This window comes from Pelophylax lessonae (genome assembly GCF_965119305.1).
Source record: "Pelophylax lessonae genome assembly, chromosome: 4".
In the NCBI taxonomy this organism is placed as follows: domain Eukaryota; kingdom Metazoa; phylum Chordata; class Amphibia; order Anura; family Ranidae; genus Pelophylax; species Pelophylax lessonae.
In genome coordinates this window covers 307,742,599-307,769,737 of record NC_138771.1, presented here as the reverse complement: position 1 = coordinate 307,769,737, position 27,139 = coordinate 307,742,599, and the positions used below count along the sequence as shown (strand labels likewise).

Genomic DNA, 27,139 nt, shown 5'->3' with positions numbered 1-27,139 from the left:
CCAGTGCGAAGCCCAGCCCGGCTGCTGCTTGTAGTTCTCCAGGAGGATCCCCCTGACTAGCTAGCGATAGTGAGAGAGGAAAATAAAATAAACATTTTTCAAAGAAAAATTAAAAGTGAGACCGGAGTACCAGCAGGGTATCCTAGGTCCAACTCCTGAGCTAGGCAGCAAGAAAACTGATTAGTAAATTTAAGTGTCTGAGGGTAATGTGTAGAGGGACAGCCCCTAAAGGTGTGTTTAGCTAAAGCTTTTTAATGAAGTTCCACTACCTAGCCTGCTCCTGTAGATGGCGCCATTACACAATAGTGATGAAACTTGGAAGAGGCTGCATCTGTCAAAGGACGTAAAAGAAAAAAAAGAATACTGCATAGGAACCTGGAATGTAAGATCAATGAAACGGGGTAAGCAGGATGTGGTCAAACAGGAGATGACAAGATTGAACATCAATATTTTGGGAATAAGCAAAAAAATGGACTGGACTGATGACTATGATTATCTACTACTGTGGACAAGAATCTCTCAGAAGAAATGGTGTAGCCCTTAACAAAAAAGAGTGAGGAAAGTACCTGGGTACAATCCCAAAAACTATAGGATGATCTCAGCCTGTATCCAAAGCAAACCACTCAACACCACAATAATCCAAGTTTCATAGGCGTGCGCACGGGGTGTGCCGGGTGTGCCCAGACACACCCTAATCACCCTCGTGCTTCCGACATGGCCGCCTTAATAGGGCCGCCCGCAGCACCGCTGCATTGATTGGGGCCGCTCGCCGCTGATGATGTCCACTGTGCAGGCTGCACTGCCCCGCCCCCGGCCCCCGCTGCGCTCCAGAATGACGGTCCGTGACCGTCAGTCTCTTTCTACATCAGCTGCTGTGAGCGGCATGACGTCACGGGGCGGCTGCGCCTGAGACCTGTGCGGCGGACGGCGGTGCTGGTGCATTAAGTTACTGAGGCGAGCTGACTGGCTGGCTGTCACGGCGCCGACGATCCCTCCCCCTCCCACACAGACGACGAGACTTCACGTGCCATCAGCATCAGCATGTGATCGCAGGTGAGGGGTGAGCCTGAGGTCACAGAGTCATGAGAGTGAGTGTCTGAGTGAGCAGTCCGGTTTCATCCATGCTATGGCTGAATGTCTGAGTGTTTGTTATTACCAGCAATGAAAACCATCCCAAAGAAGAAGAAGAAATGCAAGAAAGCAAAGTGGCTATCTGATGAGGCCATACAACTAGCTGAACAAAGAAGAAAAGCAAAAGGCAATGGATAAAGGGGAAAATATACCCAAATTAATGCAGAGACAAAAATCTTCTTGAACTATCAATGCAAAGAATAAGAGGAAAAAACAGAATGGGAAAGACTAGAGAGCTTTTCAAGAAAATTGGAGATAGAGAAAGTTCTGTGCAATGATGGGCACGATAATAGACAAACATAGCAAGGACCTGATGGAAGCAGAAGAGATAAAGAAGAGATGGCAAGAATACACAGAACTATACAAGAAAGATCTGATTGCCCAATATACAGTGCCTTGCGAAAGTATTCGGCCCCCTTGAACTTTGCGACTTTTTGCCACATTTCACGCTTCAGACATAAAGAGATAAAACTGTAATTTTTTGTGAAGAATCAACAAGTGGGACACAATCATGAAGTGGAACGAAATTTATTGGATATTTCAAACTTTGTTACAAATAAAAAACTGAAAAATTGGGCGTGCAAAATTATTCGGCCCCGTTACTTTCAGTGCAGCAAACTCTCTCCAGAAGTTCAGTGAGGATCTCTGAATGATCCAATGTTGACCTAAAATGACTAATGATGATTAATAGAATCCACCTGTGTGTAATCAAGTCTCCGTATAAATGCACCTGCACTGTGATAGTCTCAGAGGTCCGTTTAAACCACAGAGAGCATCATGAAGAACAAGGAAAACACCAGGCAGGTCCGAGATACTGTTGTGGAGAAGTTTAAAGCCAGATTTGGATACAAAAAGATTTCCCAAGCTTTAAACATCCCAAGGAGCACTGTGCAAGCAATAATATTGAAATGGAAGGAGTATAAGACCACTGCAAATCTACGAAGACCTGGCCGTCCCTCTAAACTTTCAGCTCATACAAGGAGAAGACTGATCAGAGATGCAGCCAAGAAGCCCATGATCACTCTGGATGAACTGCAGAGATCTACAGCTGAGGTGGGAGACTCTGTCCATAGGACAACAATCAGTCGTATATTGCACAAATCTGGCCTTTATGGAAGAGTGGCAAGAAGAAATCAATTTCTTAAAGATATCCATAAAAAGTGTTGTTTAAAGTTTGCCACAAGCCACCTGGGAGACACACCAAACATGTGGAAGAAGGTGCTCTGGTCAGATGAAACCAAAATCGAACGTTTTGGCAACAATGCAAAACGTTAGGTTTGGCGTAAAAGCAACACAGCTCATAACCCTGAACACACCATGCCCACTGTCAAACATGGTGGTGGCAGCATCATGGTTTGGGCCTGCTTTTCTTCAGCAGGGACAGGGAAGATGGTTAAAATTGATGGGAAGATGGATGGAGCCAAATACAGGACCATTCTGGAAGAAAACCTGATGGGAGTCTGCAAAAGACCTGAGACTGGGACGGAGATTTGTCTTCCAACAAGACAATGATCCAAAACATAAAAGCAAAATCTACAACGGAATGGTTCACAAATAAACATATCCAGGTGTTAGAATGGCCAAGTCAAAGTCCAGACCTGAATCCAATCGAGAATCTGTGGAAAGAACTGAAAACTGCTGTTTACAAACGCTCTCCATCCAACCTCACTGAGCTCGAGCTGTTTTGCAAGGAGGAATGGGCAAAAATTTCAGTCTCTCGATGTGCAAAACTGATAGAGACATACCCCAAGCGACTTACAGCTGTAATCGCAGCAAAAGGTGGCGCTACAAAGTATTAACTTATGGGGGCTGAATAATTTTGTACACCCAATTTTTCAATTGTTCAAACTACCGTACGATCGCACTGCTCTCACATGATAGCAAGGTTATCCTGAAAATTCTACAAGTTAGGCTTCAGCAGCATGTGAACCCAGAGCTACCACAAGTGCAAGCTGGATTTGAAGAGGCAGAGGAACTAGAGCTCAAATTGCCAACATTCGCTGGATCATGGAGAAAGCAAGGGCTTTCCAGAAGACTGTCTACAGTAAAGCCTTCTTTGATTGTGTGGATCACAACAATATGTGGCAAATACTGAAAGAAGTGGGAATAGCACACCACCTCACCTGTCTTCTGAAAAACCTGTATGCAAGTCAAGAAGCAATAGTTAGATCAGGACATGGAACAAATGACTGGTTCAGAATTTAGACAGGAGTTCAGCAAGGATGTACATGGTCACCCTACTATATATTAGTTAATATGAAGAGTACATCATGCAAAAAGCATGGATCAACAAATCACAAACCAGAATTAGGATTGCAGGGAGAAAATATCAACAACCTGAGATATGCAAACGATACCACACTAATGGCAGAAAGTGAAGAACTACCAAGAAGAAACTCTTAATGAATGTAAAAGAGGAGAGCGCAAAAGCTGGCCTAAAAGTGAACATTAAGAAAACTAAGATCATGGCAAATGGTCCCATCACTCCTTGGCAAATAGAAGGAGAAGAAATGGAAATAGTGACAGGATTTATCTTTCTAGGCTCCAAGATTTCTGCAGACGGTGACTATAGCCATGAAATTAAGACAATTGCTTCTTGGGAGGAAAGCAATCGCAAACCTACACTACATTATAAAAAGCAGAGACATCTCCCTACCGACAAAGTGGCATATAGGTCAAAGGTATGGTATTCCCAGTTGTAAACTATGGCTGTGAAAGCTGGACATTAAGCAACGCCGAAAGAGTTGATGCTTTTGAACTATGGTGTCGGAGAAGACTCTTGAAAGTCCCTTGGATGGCAAGAAGATCAAACCAGTCAATCCTGAAGGAAATCAATCCTGAATATTCACTGGAGAGACAGATCCTGAAGAATAAACTAGAGAGGATAGTTGACACAAAAGTTTAGTAATAAATTATAATTTTTTAATTACCCATTTAACTAGGAGAATAAACTTACATCTAGCATTTACTAAAAATTTTAATATCAGCTTTGAGTGGACAGCCAGGTTATAAGGCTTATGTTAAAGTGATTGTAAAGTCTTGTTTTTATGGGTTAAAAATAACAAACATGTTATACCTAACTGCTCTGTGATGTGGTTTTGCACAGAGCAGCCCAGATCCTTCTCTTCTCGGGTCCCTTTTTAGCTCTCCTGCCCCTCTCTCCTGTCAAGTGCCCCCAAAGCAAGCAGCTTGCTTTGGGGGCACCCAAGTCGAAGCTCCCTGTGTCCATTCAAACCCAGAGCTGCAGTCCGGCCCTGCACCCTCTCCCGATTGCCTCACTGAATTTGATTGACAGCAGCGGGAGCCAATGGAAACACGCTGCTGTCTCAGCCAATCAGGAGGGAGAGTCTCGGACAGCCGAGACAGTTCTGCAACATTGCGGGATAGTGAAAGGCTCAGGCAAGTATTAGGGGGGGGGGATGCTGCACACAGAAGGCTTTTTATCTTAAACATAAGCAACTGCTTTACGATTACAAGCAGTGGGAGGGGACATTCCTCCCCTTCTGCAGCTCACCCAGGTTCTCCGTTCCCACTTGGGAGACCCAAGCGACCAGCCAGCATGGCCGACCGGTCGGAGACCCGAACAAAGCAAGAATCGGCTTTGATCGGGTGTCAGATATGGTAACTCAGAAGGGACGTCATGACATCACTTCTGTCTTACTGGGACCTAAAGACGCCAGTTGTTGAAAATCAAAAAGTATTCAAAAACGCAGATCCTGGAGTTTTGAATGTTTTAAAGTGCAAAGGATGGATTTGGGGTTTTAGAGACCCCCATATCCCATTACAAAGAGTACATGTTACGTGCCTATTGCTGTCACAAGGGATGTTTACATTTCTTGTAACAGCATTAAAAGTAAATCGAAAAAAAAAAAAACCTTAAAGCAACAGTGTAAAAATAAAATAAAAAAATATTAATTAATTAATAAAAAAAAAAAAAAATTTAAAAGTGCCCTTGTCCCCCGTGCTAGTGAGCAAAGGCAAACGTGTGCGTCGGTACAGAGCGCACGCAAACTGTGATCGTCCCAAACATGTGAGGTATCACCAAGAATGTCTGATTATGGGCAGTAATTCTAGCACTAGACCTCCTCTGTACATCTAAAGTGGTAACCTGTAAAGGCTTTAAAGTGTCACCTATGGATAGTAAAATTTACGTTGTATGTTGCCGCTTTGTGGGCATGCTAAATTTTAAAGCGTGACATGTTTGGTATCTATTTACTTGGGATGACCCTCTTATGTTTTACAAAGAATTGGGTTAAGTATTGTGTTTTTTGCATTAAAATTTCAAAAAAGTATTATTTTTCCCCAAAACCTGCGCTTGAAAAACTGCTGCGCAAATACTGTGTGGTCTAAAAATTTGTGAAACCCACCAATTTATTCACTAGGGCCTCTGCTTCAAAAAAATATTAAATGTTTGGGGGTTCTAACAAACATGTAAAACAAAAAGTGCCAGAAAATGCCTGGTCTTCAAGTGGTGAAAAGTGCCGTAGCAAGCAATCGTGTTAAGAGTGTGACTCATTGCTATTGGAAAATTAAAATGTCCTTCCCTCTGGTTTTTCAGGAGCATTCTAATAGGTAAAGAAGCATGATTGGTTATTTTATAACATTAGAATAAATGTATCAGATACAGTATATGTATAGAGTAATGCTAGCCATAAATTAAATGAAAAATTGTTCAAACTCATTTTCAAATAACGAACACTTGGCCGTGAGAGCAAACAATAGTGCCATCATGTAATGACTGAATTTCAAACTATAAATTGTTCAATGGAGATAAATGAATCAGTTTTTTGTCTGTTTTGTCACAAATGGGAAGTGCGAACAGGTCAATTTTAATGGACGAGAAACACCTAACCATTCGCTTCCTACGATGTTGTTCCTTCGATTTTTGGGCTCTGAAAAGTCAAAAAATTATTTTCTGTTTGTGCCCTTTAAACTGGGCAAAAACCGAATAGTCCAAATGACAGATTTTTTAACAATTTTACCATCTAGTGAATGGGCACCATAAAAGCAGGACTTTACCTCTGACTCCTCTTCTTCATCCATAGCAAAAAATTCGGAGAACCCATCAAGGTTTCCCATTTTGTCCTCATCAACACCAGTTGGAGCAGAACTGATAGGAGAAGCTAGGACGTGGAGCTCGGAGTCCTCCACTGTACAGAGGTCATCCTGGACAGAGGATTTTAAACAAGTTAACACGATAACATATTTTAAGAACAGATCACAGCTAAAATATCAGGCAATGGGTGGTGTACAGTACAGCAAAGTAACGAATTCAATTAGAACCATTACATTAGGATGTAATGAAAATGTTTGTGTAATTTTATTTTTCTACTATTTTTGTGTAACAGAAGCATATTTGCCAATACTCTTTAAGTATATATATATATATATATATATATATATATATATATATATATATATATATATATATATATATATCTATATATCTATATCTATATCTATCAGCAGTACTTGTTACTAGCATTGTTCACCAAGTTTTCACAAGTTAACAAAAGTTAACCCTTGTGAAAATACCATGATATCTACTGTTCAAAAGTTACCTACAGTATGTTGGAAGTAGCGCTGTATGATAATTCTTGCACAAATACACAACATTCTGAAGGTGCAGTGAAAAATGCAAGAGAATACATTCTAATACTAAAGCTTATTTTGTGTTGGTTGTTTAGTTTGTAGGATTCCCTGTTCTCTGATGAGGAGTGCCATTATATTTTCTGTTTATGTAAAGAGTTTAGCTGGCATGTAGGTTAAAAGAAAATGTAACTAGTAACAAAATCAGAATCCTTTGTATAGAGAGGCTATAACACAAAAAAGAGAGACTATAACATTATAAAGTGATAGATCTAATACAAAGCATAGCATTTACCCTCAAATTAATACTTACGGTACCATGAAACTCACCTTGGTTCCAAATGTTGGAGATATTGGTGTCACAGCTGCCTCCCGGAGAAGCAGCATAGAGCAGGGTTTACCTGGGTTCTTAAACAGCCCACCCTCCTGAAAACCGAAGAAAGGACTGGTATAGTATATACACAATTGCTGACACATAACAGAGTGAAAAGGCAATCAATAAAAAAAAAAAAAAAATGACAGCTGTCACCACATTTTACTTTCGGTGTAGGGACAAGCAGGTCATATGATCTTCAGCATTAGTCCACCATTATATGCATCTCGCCAGTGTGAGAAAAGAAATGCATCAAAATTCAGCAGCTTCCAGAATCACTTTCAATAGGTCAGCCTCAATAGTAAAAAGTTAAAATACTCACATTTTCTTTATTACTTGAATCCTTTTGACGTCCAGAAACCTTCTTAAAACTTGGGGTGCTGCAGAGAAGTCTTGGCTAAATGCCCCCCAACAAAAAAAAATGGTTATCAAAACGGATTACAAATGGCACTACTTAAAGAAATCTCTATATTTACTTTTATTTAAACACTATGTTAGCTTATTCAGATGTGTAATGTCAGTGTTGCTGTATATGAAATTGGAAAAAAAAAAAAAGGGCTCTGGCACACAGGAACAAATACGCTCAAAAATTTCATAATCTACAGTAGTAGCAGGAAAACCCCAGTGCAATGCTGATAGGATGGGCCAGCAAGGTGCAGTAAAAAATTTTTTAGGAAGCTGTCACAGCACCATTCCCCTGTACCCTTAAGAGTCTTCAGCCCTGATGCAAGCAATGGGCTGGGTTTTGGAAGGGGTTACGGTAATATCAAAATGCCTTGATGGGTGGATGGCAGTCTAGGCAGATGGGTATTCCTAAGCAGGCCACATTTGCATGCAGACTATCCAACATATTGCCCATATGTGATGCATTGCCTCGAAGATTGAAATAACTGACATGCCAATTGACTGCCAGGAACAGTATTGGCTGAGGAAGGGAAGGGTTAGATCAGGGGTATTGAACCCGTGGCTCGGGGAACCCTCTGATGAGGTCTGCAACCTCAAACCAGGAAAGCGCATACCCATGCACTGGGATGGTGGATTGGCAAGCCCAGATTGTGATCAATGGGTTGTCGACCTGCCACCCTAGAGCATCAGAACGCATGGAGCTGGTGCCAGCAGTGGAGAAAGCAGGCGGCCGCAAAGGGGGCAGGACCCCCATAAGCTGATGCTTCCTCTGTAGCGCCAGCTCCTGTCCCAGTGTGATATCAAGTGCACTTTTTTCTGGGACCTTTCTAGAAGCTAGAACCTTTCAGAAGCTGGAAGTAAGTAGATTAAACATCACATACACTGCACTTTTGCAATGAACATATTAGCACATAAAAAAGGGTTATTAGGCTGTTTTCACACTGATCCACAGGTGCAGCGCAGTGCACCTGAATGCAGGAGTTTTGGTGCGTTTTCAGAAAGTGTACCCCACCTGCAAGATGTAATAGAAGCCTATGGCAAAGCAAATCAGTGTGAATGCAGCCTTATAGTAAGGGTTTGTTTATGTTTGCGGTTTGGGGGGGGTCAAACCCCATAGTTCATTGTGGCCTGTGACCAGTTACCAAATCACTTAAGTGGCATTGCTCTTCAAAAGGGTTGAGCACCCCTGGGTTAAATTATGCTGAATGTCCTCCAGAGAGAAAATGATACACTATGAGAGGCTTAGAAGTGAATTCAGAGTATGCAATTTTGGTATTCAGAGTATGCAATTTAGGCAAAAAAGAGGTGCCTGTAAAACTATGCAAGGCTGTAGATCAGCTGTAATTCACTAAAACATTTATTGCTGTAAATATAACTATGAATAACTCATTTACCAATGATGTATTTGTAGTTCCTTTAGGGCATTTCCTGTAAAAAAAAAAAAAAATAATAATAATTATTTTAAGCAATTACACTTTAAAGCCCCTTTGCAACAGGATCCGATTGTAATTATGTGTGACAATTATATCTGCTTTATAATGAAATGTTCATTAGATAAAGGTAAATGTAAAAAAGTTGGGGGGGGGGGGGGACAGAGGGAGAGGGAGGGAGAGAAAAAAAAAAAAAAAAGGTCTCTGCACTTCTCTGATTAAACATACCGCAAGGTACCCGTCCAGGGAATGTTACATTTGCTTCCGCCTGTGAAGCCACCATTGTGTCCTGGGGACCTTAATTTGGTGCTGACAGTTTTACAAGGACAGTCTTTTGAACCTTTGGGGCAGGTTCCCCTTGGTCTTTTGACCAGAAAACTGGTCTTTTTGATTGCAAGAACTTCAGCTAGAAGAGTATCGGAACTAGCAGCTTTTCTTGATTTTTCATCAAGCTAGGGTGATTCTACGTCCACACCCAGGGTTTTTTGCTCAAGGTGGTGTCCGCCTTTCATTTGAATCAGGACATTATAATAGTAGGAAAAGAATTAGCCGCACATCCAGGGATTCCAATGGGTTTCAAATACCTTTATTTCCAAAAAGTTGCAAGTGATGACACCAAAGACACCAGCATGAAGTCTCGTAGACGCGTTTCACACATACATCTTGTGCTTAATCATTACCCAATGATGATTAAGCACAAGATGTATGTGTGAAACGCGTCTACGAGACTTCATGCTGGTGTCTTTGGTGTCATCACTTGCAACTTTTTGGAAATAAAGGTATTTGAAACCCATTGGAATCCCTGGATGTGCAGCTTTTTCCTACAAGTGTTCCCACGGAGGCGGGCCGGGGCCAGCACTCTACTGGATATCCTATCTCCTGGCAATCACCACACACTATACACCTGGAGCAGTGTCTTTCCTTTCTTCAGGACATTATAATACCTTCCTGTTTTCCAGATTCTAACTCTGAGGAGGAAAAGTTATTGCATTCCCTTGATGTAATGCGTTCTCTTAAGTTTTAGTTCGAGAAATCAGCTCGGATTCGTAAGACCGAGAGCTTGTTTGTGCTGCCAGAAGGTCCCAGGAAGGGGATGGCAGCATCTAAGTCTACGATTTCTCATTGGATTCGCCAGGTTATTACCCAGGCATATGATTTAGAAGGGAAAGTTCCACCTTTTCCTGTAAAGGCACGTCCTACCAGAGGAGTAGGTGCCTCTTGGGCACATCGCCATCAAGCATCTATGGCTCAGATTTGCAAGGCCCTGACCTGGTCGTCCGTACATACATTCACTCATTCTATTGAGTGGATGTTAGGACCCAGGAGGAATCTGCATTTTGCCACAGTGTTCGGCAGGTAGCAGTGTAATCCTATTTGTGGTCAGATGGTGGTATTTTTTGGTGTCCCCCTCCCCTGAAATGCATTGCTGTGGGACATCCCATATGATATGATTTATGGCTCTGTGTCCCATGATGTATGAAAAGAATAATGGATTTTTTTAATACAGACTTACCTGTAAAATACATTTCTTTAAGTACATCACGGGACACAGGGGTCCCTCCCCTCTTCTATGGGGCTTTTATTACTTGCTGCAAAACTGAGGCACTTCCTGTGTGGGAGGGGTTATATAGGTGGACATCCTTTCTGATAATTTGCCAGTGTCCTTCACCTGTAGGTGGCTATATAACCCATATGTTATGATTTATGGCTCTGTGTCCTGTGATGAAATCCAAGAAATGGATTTTACAGGCAAGTCTGTATTAAACAATCCATTATTTTACTTTCTGCTATAAAACATACCCAATAAAATATTTAAAAATCTAATTTCTTCATCAGATTGGTCGAATATGTTTTCGGCTACATATTTTCCTTGTGAGTGTATATTGATTGGTTTGCGCAAAAGTTATAGCATCTGCAAACTATGGTATGGATTTATTGACTTCTTATCTTTACAGTATTACTAGTCGGTGATCAGCGATTTTTAGAGGGACTGCAACATTGCAGCAGGCAAATATGAAACTAAGTGACACTTTTTGGGGACCAGTGACACCAATAAAGTGATCAGTGCAAAAAAAAAAAAAAAATGCACTGTTACTGTATAAATTGCACTGGCAGGGAAGGGGTTAACACCAGGGGCGATCAAGGGGTTAAGTATGCTCCTAGGGTGTGCTTTCCAACTGTGGGGGGAGTGGATGCACTAGAGGAAAAGAGATCTGTGTTTCAGCTTAGCAGAAACACAAGATCCCTCTTTTACTCCCTGACAGAACAGCGGCCTGTTTTGTTTACATGGACAGACCACTGTTCTGCCTTTCCTCCAAACAATTGGCAGGTTTCGGCTGCCACCGTGGCCGCCGGACCCGTTGATTGGCTCCCACTGTGTCCAATCGCACGCGCCCCTAGATCACGTTCACAAAATCACGTACATGTACAAGATTTTGCGCAGTCGGGCTGCCCTGCCGCAGTGTATATGCGGTGGGCGGTCCAGAACTGGTTAAAAGAGAAGTTTGGGATAAAAAAAATAAATTAATAAAACTCTGTATTTACTTACTCCTCCGGAGCTCATTGGAGCACCTAGGCTGCACAGGGGGCAGGATCGGCTGGCTCAGGCTCTCAGTGAGTCGCTAAGAGGCTGAGCCATCTGCCGGTTCAGGCATCTGGATCAGTAGGGATCTTTCCTGAGCCTGGACCAGCTGAGTGTTGCCAGCCGACAGAGGGCTTTAGCCCGCTGGCAGCAGAAAACAGGTCACAGGAGTGTAGAATGTGCACTCCTGTGACTTATAAGAGAAGTATAGCCAAAAGAGCTTTGGCCATACTTCGCCTTTAACGAAGATGAACAAAGGCAGACATGTACAGTCCAGCCAAATTATGACTCCCTTCGTAGATACAGAGGGGGAGCGAACCTAGCCACCCTGAGACAGTATTTAGATTTACCAGCTGAAAATAAAGACAAAAACACTGTAGCATTAAAACTAATGCATCCACCTCAACCAATGACTGGTAGACCAAAATAAATGAATGTGTTTGTTTTTGGATTTCAATACATTTTAGGGCTTCATGCACACAGTTGTACAGAGACCTGCCACTTACAGCTGCCTATTGGGATGCATTAGATAGTACAGCCACTACATCAAAGAGCTGATAAATCAATATATTTTTTTAGTGTTTCGGTTTAGCTATATTCTTATTTCAAGCCAAAATGAAGATGGCATTTCTGACCTAATTAAACATGATGACATAAGCAGGAGTGGCCTAGCACACATTTTAGAAATAGAATAGCTTACAGAGGGAGCTGATGCAACAAGAATAAACAAAAAACACACCTCAATGCATGCAAAAACACTATGCTTTATTAGGTACTCACTTTGGTTCATTTTCAGGTTCTGGAGTATGACTGTTGAGGGATTTAAAAAAATAGGGAAGCTTTTTAGAAATATTTTTTGGTTTTGGTAAGAAAAATAAATAAATAAAATAAATAAAAAAAAAAAAACAGCAATAACACTAATAACAATGCAATGAAATCTTACATTTATAGGCAAAAAAAAATCAAAATACGTAAGAATTTATTACACAGATTTTCTGTTGTATTTACAGTGTGATAAATTTACAATGTGATAATTGAGGCATAGAACAAATTTGGTTTACCTGATAATCCTTTTACATCAAAGGACATTATCATCTGCATTATGATAGAATTATAATGCCACCATCAGGTGACCGACACTGGCAAAGAAAAAAAAAAAGCGACGGGAAATCCCCACCCAGGCAGGTATAACCCCTCCCATCTAGAAGAGGCCTCTGTTTTTTGTTCTTTTACGATAGGGATGTCCCAAAGCACTGAATATGAGAGAAGGGCAACACGGCAACAAGCACAAAAACAACTAAAGCAGAGCAGGTTATATATCAAGTAGCAGCTTGCAAGACACATCGATCAAATGTAGCAGATCCTTGGCAGCTCAAACATCTACTTGGTAACACTTTTGTTAAAATGAAAAAATACAGAGGGCGCACCAGCCTTGCAACAAATTATTCAAAAGGAATGTTTGTACATCACACTCACAAACGAGATGACTTTTCAGGCGTCATAAAATTATATATACACAAACACACACACACAAATCCACCGGTTGTCCATAAAGCATAGTCCACTGATCTGAAACGGTTGTGGGGATGTGAATCTCCAAATGAAGCTGACGCGTTTCGAGGGGGGACTCCTCTTCCTCATCTGTTTCAGATCAGTGGACTATGCTTTATGGACAACCGGTGTGTGTGTGTGTGTGTGTGTGTGTGTGTGTGTGTGTGTGTGTGTGTGTGTGTGTGTGTGTGTGTGTGTGTGTGTGTGTGTAGAATTTTATTACGCCTAAAAAGTAATCTCATTTGGGAGTATGATGTACAAACATTCCTTTTTAATAAATTGTTGCAAAGGTAATGCACAAGGCTGGTGCGCCCTCTGTATTTTTTAGAGTCCATTTGGGTTTCCCTGACCTCTGGCAACATAGCCATTGCAGCGGCCGTATAAGTTGAGTCGTTCTCATATAAGACCAAGTAATTCACGACCCTCTAGCGCAGGAGCATTTATTTCTAACACTTTGTTAAAGTATGAACCAAAGACAAAGTAGCAGCTTTACAAACTTGAGCTACTGAAGCCTGATTACGAGTAGCCCTGGAGGCACAGACATCCCTGGTAGAATGAGCAGTTACCAAAACTAGTGGAAACCTATCCTTTAAGACCACAAACCTGAGAAAGACTGAATGATACATCAAGAGATGGTAGATTTGGAAGCTGTAGGACCCTTTCTTGGGCCTTCAAGAAGCACAAAGAGAAACAGACTGATAAACTGCAGCAGTTAACTTCAGGTCACACCAGATAGCATAAACCCCATCCAAGGTGTAAAGAGCCTTGTCCCCCAGCATCTGAGGCTTAGGACAGAAAGACTGCAACAGAATGTCCTGACAAAAGGGAAACCACCGTAGGTTAAAAAAAAAAAAAAAAAAAGACAGCTGAGGCTGTTAAAACACCATGAAGCATGGTGACGCACCAGGAACAGTTCCTTGAAGGAATGAGCAGCCAATCCTGAAACTCTGCAAGCTAGAATAGGAATCAGAAAAAACCTTCAGTTAGGATTAAGGGGATATCCCAGATAGGTTTAAATAGAGATTTCTGTGCAGTAATGTAGAAGGTACCAATTTGAGGTCCCATGAAGTCCTGATAAGTGGAACATGTGTAATGCCCTACACAAAAGGCGAAAACCAAAGAACGTAAAGCAATTTTTTTTTTCCAGATACAAAGGATTGCCAAGGCCAAAAATCTGAGCCTTGATTATATTTAAGGTCATCCCCAGATTAACCACTTCCGGTGTTCTATCAGAATGCAGCTACCTATCAGATTCTGCAACCGGAAAGGGACGTACGGACTAGACCACCTTACTGCGCATGCTCCATGCGTTCCAAGAGGTTTCCTAATGTGACAAAACACGAAGCAGCGGCGGACATCTTCTTACACCCACGTAAGCCTTGAATTTTACATTTATTTTAACAACTCACCTTATATACGGAAACAGAATATTTCACCGCAACCGAGTACTGCTGCAGGCATCAATTCGATATCACCACTCAAAGTCCAGGATGCCAGATGACTGCCTTGGGAAGGAAGTGGTTAAAGTAGAACTGTAGGCAAATTTTCATTTTGGATAGCGTAAGAGAGGGTTATAATCCGTCAGATTTATTTTCACCATCTTTGTCCCATTGCGGAGATTTCACTTCACTTCCTGTCCCATAGCCAAACAATACTTTCAATGCTAATGGAAAATAGGACAAATAAAGGAGGTTGAATCTCCTTAAAGGGGGTACAGACAGCAATAAAAACTGACTGTTCTAATATCTCTCTACTCTATCCAAAACTTAAAAAAAAAGTTTTGCCTACAGTTATGCTTAAAGCGGTTGTATACTGCCGGAAAAAAAAAAAAAAAAAACCTGCAAGACAGAAAGGCACAATGAGCTAGTATGCATCGCATACTAGCTCATTATGAAATACTTACCTTAAAACAAAGCCCCGACACGGACCCCCGGACACCGCTGTGGGAGCTGACATGCTCCCTTGGCGTCTCTTCCGGGTTCAGCAGCTCCGGCGCTGTGAGTGGCCGGAGCCGCGATGATGTCACTCCCACGCATGCGTGCGGGAGTCACTTTCCGGCAAGTGCCTGGCAAGGAACTCTGAAGGTCCACCGGAGCTTCAGAGTGCATGCGCCGCTAGCGTCAGCGGCTGCATGCAGGGCAAATATCTCCTAAACCGTGCATGTTTAGGAGATATTAATTGTACCTACAGGTAAGCCTTATTATAGGCTTACCTGTAGGTTTAAAGTAAAAAAAAAAAAAAAAATGAGCATACTACCACTTTAAACTCCAGACTAAAGAAAAGCCAGGGATGCAACCCACATCATACTTGAGAGGATGAAATTCCCTAGCTTCACACCAAGGAAGATAAGATTTCCAAGTCCTGTGGTAAATCTTCTATGAAGTTGATTTCTGAGCCCTCAGTAGGGTAAGAGTGACCAAATCAGACTTCCCAATGAAGCCAGCAACTGTAAAAGGATGAAAGATCGTACCATGTGCCATGCATGCGACAGGAGTTCGGGCCAATCCGCAAGGGTTCAAAGGTCGTCCACTGACATGATCTGACAGGATCACATGAATACTAAGTTCTCCTGGACCTGTCTGGGGCGATCAGAATCACTGTAATTCCTTCCACTCTAATCCTGCTACGATGAGGAGTCAAAAGCTAAAAAGGCAGGAAAGCATGTGAGACTTGGTCCCACAGAGTCACCTGAGCATCCACCACAAATGCTCAAGGATCTTTTGTCCTGGAGAAAAACTGTCCAGCTGGGCAATAAACCTGAATGCAAGAAGATAAACATCCTGAGTCCACCATTTTCGGCAGGGTTCCCCAACTACCTCTGGTTAAAGAGCCCACTTCCCTGGCTGATGACTGAAAAAACTTGCCTGGCAATTTTCCTTGCCTTGAATATAGATGGTGGACAGACCTGGAACCCGAAAATTGGGCTAAGACAAGATGAGGGCATTTTCTTCTGGTGCCTCCTTGATTTATGTAGATCATAACTGTAGCATTGTCCTATTGAACCCTTACTAGGAGACTCTTGAGCTGCACTGAGCAATGTAGCAGGGCAAGGTAAATCCCCCTAAATTTCAGGATACTGATGGGCAACAACCTCCCCCACATTAACCAAGTTGCTTGGAACAGGAGATTTGCCAGAACCCCACCCTACCAGACAGGCACCTGTTATAAAGGGTCGTCCAGGATATAGGAAGAAACTTTTTCCCTATTTTGAGAACCCGTCAGGAGATCCACCAGTCCAGTAAAAGTTTTGTGTTGAGGTAGAACAGGGCAAGCCATAGCTGAGACTTCCTTTCCTATGCCTCCAGGGCATTCCGTTGGAAGGGACCTGGAGTGAAACTGGGCAAAGGACACTGCCTTGAAGAAGGAGGCTACCATCTTTCCAAGAACCCTCATGAAAAGATGTATTTAGGGATTTGTCAGCATCTTGAGCAAGTCCACTGAGCAAGACATTTGTCCAGAGGAAGGATCATTCTTGCTTGGATGGTTTTCAAGATCAGGCCCAAAGACTCCAACCTCTAGGCTGGTATTAAGGCCAACTTATCTAGTTGAGAACCCATCCAAACCTGTCCAGAGTATGTACCCTGCAAGACAGATGGGTCTCCAGAAGCAAAGTGGATTGTTCCATGAGAAGCAAGTTGTCCAGGTATGCAAGAGTCTCAGGACCAGAGCCAAGACCTTAGTAAAAACTCTAGGAGAAGGGGACAGGCCAAACAAAGACCACAAACCGAAAAATTGAATTTTTGACTTTTGCTGTAAAATCCATTTCTCTGATGTTCATTGACAGACACAGCTCCTGATCTTCTTAACCATTGGGTTATACTGCCCCTACAGGAGGAGTAGGACACTAGGCAGAAAAAAAGTCTGGCTACGCCTATGGGCCGTCCCAGGGGGTATTCTCCCTCTCTCTGCTATAGGTACTCAGTTCTGTTACAGGCAGTGTCAGAAGAATTACAACTCCACAGAGAGGTGTCCATCAATGAACATTAGAGAAATACATTTTACGGTAATTCAAAAGTCCCATTTTCTCTTCAACATGAGGGATGGGAACAGCGATAAGAAACTCTCAAGGCCAATTATAGCCAACCAGGTAAACAGGAGTTCAACCACAACAACTGGGGCCCACTTGGAAAAAAAAAAAAAAAAAAAAAAAAAAAAAAAAAAAAAAAAACACCCTCAAAGCGGACCAGATCCTCCAAAAAGCAGCCTGCAAAAACCTTGCAGCCAAAAGAAGGATCCGCAGATGCCAACACATCCACTTTATAGAACTTTGTGAAAGTGCGCACCCACGACAAGGAGGCCGCCTTGCAAACCTGCGTCACGGCGATTAAAAGCCCAGGAGGCTCTAAGTGCCCGAATAGAATGCACCTTGACAGGAAAAGGAGGAACCTGACCCATGGATGGAATAGACCTGAACCACTGTCTATCTGATCCATCTGGAAATGGTCGCAGAGGAAATGGACAACCCTTTCCGAGGCCCATCCATGAGCACACATAGTGAGTCTGACCTCCTAAGACTCCGTAGCTGTCAGGTGCACTCTAATTGTCCGGTCCACATCCAAGGCATGCAAAGCAATTTCCCTCGAATGTGTTGGCCTGGGAGACAGGAAGGGCAACACAATGTCTAGATTCAAATCAAAATCAACCTTCGGAAGGAACGGCGGATGGGGCGAAGAACCACAATCACTGTAAACCACCAAGTAATGTGAAGGATAACGCCAGCAATTCTGACACCCTGCGCGCAGAGATGAAGGCCACCTTCTGGGAGAGCGTAAGCAGGGGAGTCTCCCGAAGATTCTCCAAAAGAGGTTTCTGGGGGACAGAGCACCAAATCAATGCTCCAAGGCGGGAACAGAGACCGCACTGGAGGTGTCAAGTGCCAAACTCCCTGAACAAAAGTACGCACCAGGGTGTACGTGGCCAAGGGCCATTGAAATAAGAACGCTGAGGTAACCACCTGACCCTTGATTGTACTCCATGCCAGTTTTTGCTTAACCCCTCCTTGAAGGAAAGTCAAGATACGAGCCACCAAACGAGCGAGGATGAATCTCAAGAGACTCACATCATGCAATGTACGTCTTCCACGTCCAGCAGGATGGAAGATTGGTCTTTTGGACAGCAGATCCTCCCTGAGAGGAAACTTCAGAGGAACGTCGGGGACCAGCCGCACCAGATCAGCGTACCAAGCAAAACGAGGCCAGTCGGGTGCCACTAAGATGACCGGAATCCCTTCTGCCTTGATCCTTTGTAGAAGTCTTGGCAGAAGCTTGAAAGGATGGAATGCATAAATTAGACGATACTGACCCCACAGGACCACCAACACATCTGTTGCATCCGCCATGGTCCACAGAGATCCCCTGACTGAGCCAAAAACCTCTGGCCCTTTCCATTGAGCCGGGAGGCCAACAGATCCACCTCGGGGGATGTCCCACCGGAGACACAACTGATGGCACACCTCCGGATGAAGGGACCACTCCCCTTGGTCCAATGCCTGCAGACTGAAGTAATCCGCCTGCCAGTTTACCACCGTAGGAATGTGTAAGACAGAGGGCTGGAACGAATCATGCTGCCCACCTTAGTATGCTGGCAACCTCCAGAGCCAGAGGGATGACCATCTGCTGGATAGCAGGAGACGAATTGCAGCCTGTAGTTTCTAGAGTTTGTCCAGAGGAAGGAGCACACTGGCTAAGGCAGAGTCCAGAGTCAGACCCAGATAGTCCAGCTTGTGGATGGAACCAGAGCAAACTTCTAAAAATTCAGAATTCAGCCAAACTCCCTCAAGCTTGTATGGTGATTTCCAGGTTTTCCACCAGAGCAGTAGGAGAATCTGCTCGCAGAAGGAGGACATCCAAGTAGCCCAGTACCACGATCCCCCATTAGCCTAACAAGGCTGGCACCAGGCCCAAACACTTTCGTGAAGACCTGAGAAGCAGGGCGAGACCAAAAGGTAAAGCCACAAACTGATAATGCTCCTCTCACACCGCAAAGTAGGGGGAAGCGCTGGAGACCGACACATATTGGAATGTGAACATAAGCGTCCTTGATGTCGATGGAGCCAGGAAAATCCCCCTGATGCAGGGAAGCCACCACAGTGCAAATAGACTCCATCCTGAACTTCTGCACCCGCACAAAGCAGTTACGCCCGTTGAGGTCCAGAATTGGACGCACCTTGCCTTCCTTCCTAGGGACTGTAAACAGGTTTGAGAAAAACCCCTGAAAACGTTCCGAAGTCGGAACCATCACCCGTAAAGTAAAAGGTCTTGCATCGCCCCAAAAAGCCTGTAAGCGGACCGGGGACTGTCACACGTCGTAAGGAAGAACCTTACCAGAGGGTAAGAACGAAACTCTATCTTGTAGCCGAACCGAATTACCTCTTGGACCCACCTGTTCTTGTACTAGAGTCCACGGGTCCGGGAACCAGTGTAGACGTCCCCCCACCCCAGATACGGGTGAGGGCACACCTTCCTGCTGAAGGTGCCTCGTCTGCGGGTCTGGAGAAGCCTGCACTTGATTTGTCAGACCAAGTTCGCTTGGATCTTCCAGAGGAGGTTCCGATCTGTTGTCCGTGGACCCTGAGGGATGAAACAACTTCTTATGAGCCAAGGAAGAGGGCCTATGACTACAAGGGTCCTTGATCTTCGTAGCGTGCAGGAGAAAATGTACTCTTCCCCCCTGTGACCCCTTTAAATGCCATCCAGGGTAGCACCAAACAGGCGATTTCCTTGAAAGGAAACATCAGTCAAGGCTTTTTTAGAAGTCTGGTCCGCAGACCAGCATTTGAGCCAAAAAAACATGCCAAAGGACCACTGCCGAAACAGAGAGCCGGCCACTAGGGGAGCTATTCCCCCTCCAGGTCAAGGCGTAAAAGCCTAGCCTACTTGTTCAGAGTCAGCGACACTAGGGCAATAGTAAAAACCAGCCTCAGTGCCGGACCAGCTAGGGTGTACAAATTGCGGGCCCCAGCCTCTGCCTCCCTGGTCCTTAAAGGCAGTGGATTCTTCAACCGAAATCATGGTTGCCTTGTTTAATCTGGAAACCGGAGGGTCCATCACCAGTGGAACAGTTCACTTCTTAAGAAGGGACTCCTCATAGGGGTATTGCCTAGCAACTCGCTAAGGGACCCCAAGGGGACAGCTTTGGCTGTCCCCACTCTTCAGTGCCAATTCTGTCAAAGTGAGGGCAAAGGGAACTCCTTTACCGCTCTGGATGGCTTGCGAGTGAACCTGCGCCTCTGTCACAGCTGAATCTGGCAACTTTAAGTCTCAAGCATAGATACAATCTACAATCAGTGCGTCCACCAGAGCCTTTACAGAAGCGGAAGAATCATATTCGCTTTCTGATGATTCAGGGCGCGTGGTCGCAGACCCAGCAGGGTGACCCACGTCCACGGCTGCCAAATCAGATTCAAGATCTGAGGAGATAGATCAGGCAGGGGAAGGAGGGGGGCGCTTTATGCCAGCCCGTCACCCAAAAGCCACCTCCACCCGGGGCACAAGGGACTCCAGGACCGAGGTTCAGTGCATCGATGGATGGATGGGATCCGGAGGGCCCCGCACCCCAGAGAGGGTATCCGGTGGGGAGATGTGCGCCAAAGACTCCATGAGTCAACAAGGGGACCCCACAAATAAGTGTAAAATCACTGCTAAGGGACAATCCTCACCACTCTGGCAACACCATCCGGTCTCCAGTCACAGAGCACCAATCGATCCTCATCAGAGAGGGAGGGGACCCCACCAGACTCACCACCAAGCAGAAACTAGGCACCGCAGCCACCAGGAGAATCTGAACTGCATGAGCGGCGATCAGGAAATGAAAGGATCCAGCACGAGGGGAGTAGAGGCTCCCACCGCCGAAATCGCCACCCAGAGGGCTTCACTGTCATGGCCGCCACTACTTTCAATGGCAAACCACTGCAAAATTGCTGCCGGACTACACAAACATGGCCACCGTGCATTAAGCACAGGCTACAAGAAAATGGCGGCACCACAAGGCTCCTAGGGACCCAGGAGGGATCTTAGCCATCAAGGACAGGTCCTTGGCGAGGGGGGCTCTGGCAGGAGCCTCCACCAGGTAAAACCCCTCCCCCACACAGCGGATCGTACGGTCACCAGCCGCGCACCCCCTGCCCCCATCGTCAGCATAGCACCCTACCCCCCACCCCAGGAGATGGACCAGACCAATCACACAGCCCCACTATAAGTGGAGGAGGGGGGGACAGATGAAGGGGGGTGCCTGACGGGAAGGAGGGGAACCTGGGGGTCCGACCGTCCCAAGGAGAGGCCCGCGTCCACCCCAAAACCCTCCAGGGGGAGAGGGGGGGGGGGGGACAGCTACTCACCATGCCAGGAACCAGGTAGGCACAGACAGAACCCTTCACCGTCGAAATGGGCGGCTGTCGGCCAGGAAGAACACTGCGACTCGGGCCGAGACCCGATTGTATGCGGCCTCGCAAGGTATTGAACTCACAGGCCAGCCCCCATCTGGTGGGGCTATGTCGCAGCTGGCCTAGCGTGGAGCTGAGGTCTGCGCGCGCTCGCTGGCCAGACTGGCCTGGATCTAAACTATCCAGCCCATCGCCCAGTCCGGCAGTTGATTGTAGATCTCACAGGAAAATAACAGGAGAACATTTCTATCTAAAAAGAAAAAATTGCCAGGTCCAGAGATCCCAACAAGGAACTAGGTCCTTACTCCTGACTAGGCAGAAAAAAAAAACTGAGTACCTATAGCAGAGACAGAGGGAGTATACCCCCTGGAAATGCACATAGGCAAAGCCAGACTTTTTTTTTGCCTAGTGTCCTACTTCTGTAGGGGGCAGTATAACCCAATAGTTAAGAAGATCAGGAGCTGTATCCGTCAATGAACGAAAGAGAAATGTTTGTCCTTCATCGCAAGCCACAGAAACCTTTGGGCCATTGGAAAAAATCAGAACATGCAGTTAAGCATCTCTTATATCCACTGACATCAGGAAACCCCCCTGCAGGAAAGAGGCCAATGTTGACTACAGCAAATCAATGTGCATCTTCTGCACACAGAAACGTGTTCGGTCTCTTGAGTTCCAAGATGGGACGAATATCTTCATTCGGTTTTGAAACCGTGAAAATGTTTGAGTAGAAACCGCAAAACCTTTCACCCGGTGGAAAACAGAATGAACACTCCTTCAAGATGGAAGATGATCAAGAGCTTACAAAAAGGGAAAATCTTTTATGTAGATTCAAAGAAACATTTGAGAGCATAAAGAACAGAGGGGGAAAGCCTCTGAAATTCCAGCTTGTAGCTGCAAGCAACTATGTTGCACACCCACTTATCTGCAATCTCCCCAGGTCAAACCTCAACGAAGATCTGCACATATCTGTGCCCCCAACCCGAGCAAGTAGGGGGGAGCTCCTTCAATTTTCCCTTGGCTTACAGAGCTTTGGAGATCATGGCTTCTTTCAGGCTAAGGCTTTGACTATTTTTAAGGTGTAAGAGTACTTTTACCAATGGTCACTCTGGATGTAAATCACCCAAGCCAGGACCAAACAAACAAACATTCACCACAATCTAAATCCTAGACAGTCCTGGCAACTGGGAAAACAATCAGAAGCCTTTTTGGTTCCTTGGATTAGAATTTTTCTGTGTCCCCTTCAACCGGAACACATTCTCATCTTCCTCTACCTCGTCCTCTGCTGGTTCCTTCTCGGTTTAGAGGAAAGAGGGGGGAGAGAAGGAACACTTCTGTTGCAACCAAGGTGGTCCAAGCCAGCAAGTCTTCTGTAAAATCTTCTGCATTTCCCCGGGGATAGCAGATAGGAAAAAGGTATAAGATTCTCCCAACCTGATGAAGGTATTTCTTGATGAGACATGGCCTGCTGGCTTGTATATATGGACCCTTGGAAGGAGCGTGCCCCTGACATTAACGCATTTCGTCCTGCTCTTATTCCCGGGACTTCTTCAGGAGGATCACGTCCTGAACAATCCCCCAGAAAAAAGGGCAGGACAAAAAGGGCTTTAGAAAAAAAAAGGCTACTATAAAGAAAGTCTATGACAGACATAAAAATGAATTGTCATGAAAGTATACTTCATTGAAAATAAAGCTCAGACTACTTACAAATCTTCTAGCTGTATAGACTGTGACTTTGGCGAATCTCCCTTACCTGTATACACAGAATAAAAAATATAAATATGGTGTGTTTTATATTCAAAGTTTATGTCAGGACAGGGAAGGAAGAAAAGAAAAGAAAAAAAAAAAAAAAAGGGAAGTAGTATTTCGTATTTCTCTGCAATACATAAACATTTCTCTGTTGACGTCTTCTCGAGAAGACAGACGAAACTAGTAGGGCGGGGCTTCCGGACGCTGAAGGAATACACCGCAGAGCGAAACACACGCTTGCGGCTCCTACTTAACCAGCCGGAGTAGTGTTTATGACGATTGTCTACTGTCAATTTAGACACCAACTAATGTGAGTGTAATTTGGATGATATCTTTTAATAAACATATTACGTTACAGAATTACACTATCTCGATATTATTTCTCCTTCCCCTCTATATTCTGGTCCTCCATTACTCCGGCAATAACTTGGAGGATATGATCAATATATAAGATAATTCCATTTATATGACTATTGGTGGTTACCTATTTTCCCTCTGGGATAAGATGACTACATTGGATAATTAATCCCACAAGTGTAAATGCTGGTATCACAGCTTAATTTCTGGTGAGTTAATTTAGTAAGTCCTGTGTGACACAGATGGTGGGATCCTCACGAGTGCGCACTGAAGATACTTGCTTAACCACTTAACGACCAGCCACGTAGATCTACGTCGGCTGACTTTGAGTGGTTATAACGGGATGATGCCTCTAGCTAGAGGCATCATCCCGGTACTGTTGTTTGAAGCCGGCGGTCGGCTTTCCGTCGGTAACGATCGATGTGGCTCGGGAGCCGCTCGATTGTTACCCGGGGGGGCGGGAGGGGACGTCCCGCCGCCTTCCGCGGCTTTGCTCGGGGCTCCCGTCCCACCGGGAGCCCCGAGCACCCAGCTGGCGCATCCGCCGGCTGGATGGAGTCCCGATGAATGCTGGAAATGGCATAGATCGGGTTTCCGATGACGTAACCCGGAGGCGGCGTCCATGACGTCACATCTGGGTTACTGTGCTGCAAAAGGCGGCAGATTTGAAAAACGTCTGTATGCAAAAATGCCGTTTTCGGCGTTTTGCATACAGGGAAGTGTAGTGGAGGGGTCTAGGGTCTTTTAGACCCTCGATCCCTCCATAAAGTGTACCTGTCACTACATATTGGTGTCACAAGGGTTGTTTACATTGCTTGTGACAGCAATAAAAGTGATCAGATTTTTTTTTTTTAAAAAACCTGTAATAAAAAGTTAAAAAAAAAAAAAGAAAAAATAAATAGGAAAAAAAAAAAAAAAATTTAGCCGTCACCGTTAGCTCGCGCACAAAAAAAAAAAAAACGTATACGCAAGTCGAGCCGCAAATGAAATCGCTGTTCAAACCACACATGTGAGGTATCGCCGCGATCGCCAGAGCGTGGGCAATAATTTAAAAAAAAAAAGAGCTACACTTTAACTCTAAACTGGTAACCGTTAAATAAATTTAAAGCGTCGCAGATTGAGATCTATATTGACCGTAGTTTGTCGCCATCCCACGGGGGGGGGGGGGGCGCAATTTTAAACCGTAACATGTTTGGTATCTATTTACTCGGCGTGACATCATCTTTCACAATATACAAAAAAAATGGGCTAACTTTACTGTTTAGTATTTTTTAAATGCAGTGAAATGTGATTTTTCAAATTTTTTCCAAAAAATGGCGTTTTAAAGACCGCTGCGCAAATACCGCGTGACAAAAAATTTTGCAATGACCGACATTTTATTCTCCAGAGTCTTTGCTAAAAAAATATATATAATGTTTGGGGGTTCCAAGTAGTTTTCTAGCAAAAAATACTGGTTTTAACTTGTGAACAAAAAGTGTCCGAAATAGGGCTGGGGGTAAAGTGGTTAATGTGATTTTTTTGGCACTGGTTTTTTGCACCATTCCTGCACTGGCACTTTGTTGAGATCTTGGTTGAAGAACTGTGGACTTTTTTTTCCCAAGGACATGATTATAATATATTCAATTAGATATGAATATGTGGTTATGAAATTAGATTTTATTTTTTACATATTTCTATGCACTTTATATATAATTTCCAGGATGCTGGCAAATGTTTTTTCCTAGTTTTTGCACTTTAATTGGCATTTGCACTACAGTTGGGATTACTACTACAATTCTCTAGATATATATTCATTTAATTTATCTATCTAGTAGATTGCATTATGCACTTTTCATAATTGCATTTAGCATACACTTTATTTATAATTATGGCACACATTTTTCAGAATTTACATACACTTACTGCACGGTACTAAATAGGTTTACTATTTTCCGTTATCCAGATTTTCCATGAGGTTGGTCAGTATTATTTTGTACAATTACTAACATTCTACACTGCACTTTTTTCTTACACATTTAAAATTTGCACCCAGCACTTTCTATTACATTGGGTTTATCAATATATAAATATACACATTTATATCATATAATATTTCTAGATAAAAAATTCTTCCACATCTGTTTAATTTTCTATTGAATATTAGAATAATTTTACTTTGAAAAACAAAACATTGTGTCAGATTATAAATTAGAAACAATAGAATTATCATTCAGGGGGAACATTAAGGTCCTGCGCTGATTGCCATCTCCAATTATTTCTTCTTTACAGGACTAGATAGACGAGTGTTAGATTGCGACGTTCTATACATGGAGGGATTTTAGTTTTAGGGAGGACTTATCCTTTAGGTGACCTGTTGTGTGATAGGTCACGAAAAAAATTCACGAAAAAAATTCAGAGGCTACATTTCTTATCTGCTTGAATCTGAAGAAAGCAGGTCTTACTTTAAAGGAAAACTTGTACTGCCATTGCTAAAGTCTGCTTTTAAAAATGTTGAATACCCAGCTGCTATTTTCCAATGGATTTAGTATGTCCTGAGTTACTAACTGAACAAGTACACAAAACAGGTTTCCTGACTTCACTAGCCGCACACTTGTTTAGGAGCCAGGCAACACATTTTCAGAGGGAGTTCCGCATTGAGTCTACATATCCCTCTTGTTAAAAATTTACTTTTCAAAGACAAAAACTGGATTTTTGACTTATCGTAAAATCCATTTCTCTAATGTTCATTCGCAGACACAGCTCCTGATATTCATAACCATTGGGTTAAAAATGCCCTCTACAGGAGTAGGACACTAGGCAGAAAATAATACTACATGCTACACCCATGGGCCGTTCCAGGGAGTTTACTCCCTTTCTCTGCTAAAGCCACTCAGTTTTTTTACAACCAATGTAAGGAGAATTATAACTCCACAGAGGGGAGGGTGCTGTGTCCATCAATGAACATCAGAGAAATGGATTTTACGGTAAGTCAAAAAATCCCATTTTCTCTTCGTTCATTGACGGACACAGCTCCTGATATTCATAACCTTTGGGACATCCCAAAGCAGTGTTAAACATGAGGGGTGGGAACAACGAAAACATTCTCAAGGCTAAACATGCCAACCAGGCAATAGGAGCTCAACCAAACTGGAGCACACCTGAAAAAACAAACAACAAACACACCCTCAAAGAGGATCAGGTCACTTATACAGCAGCCTGCAAAACCTTGCGCCTAAAAGAAGCATCAGCACATGCCAACACATCCCCTTTATAAAACTTTGTAAAAGTGAGCACCGACGACCTTGCAAACCTGCATCACTGACGCCTGATAACAGAAAGCCCAGGAGGCACTGAACACTTTAATAGTGCGCGCCTTGACAGGGAAAGGAGGTACCTAACCCCTGATAAAACCACAGTCTGTCTGATCCATCTGGAAATGGTCGCAGAGGAAGCGGACAACCCTTTTCGAGGTCCATCCGTGAGCACAAAGAGTGTGGCTTTCTGAAAGACTCCGTAGCTGCCAGGTACACCTCAATTGCTCGGACCACATCCAAGGCATGCAAGGCAATTTTCTTCCAACGTTTACGCCTGGGACACAGGGAAGGCAACACAAGGTC

The 27,139-nt window shown here is 43.8% G+C and overlaps 1 protein-coding gene across 1 annotated transcript in view; it reads right to left on the bottom strand.

Annotated features, from left to right (window-relative positions):
• CDC25C (cell division cycle 25C) overlaps positions 1–27,139 on the bottom strand; it is an 82,789-nt gene that overhangs the window by 38,554 nt on the left and 17,096 nt on the right. The window contains exons 3-7 of the mRNA XM_082254093.1: positions 23,145–23,190; positions 8,893–8,926; positions 7,416–7,490; positions 7,051–7,146; positions 6,151–6,297 (exon numbers count right to left, since the gene is read on the bottom strand). Of these exons, the coding sequence (XP_082110219.1) occupies positions 6,151–6,297; positions 7,051–7,146; positions 7,416–7,490; positions 8,893–8,926; positions 23,145–23,190 (398 nt within the window). The remainder of the gene's footprint in view (positions 1–6,150; positions 6,298–7,050; positions 7,147–7,415; positions 7,491–8,892; positions 8,927–23,144; positions 23,191–27,139) is intronic.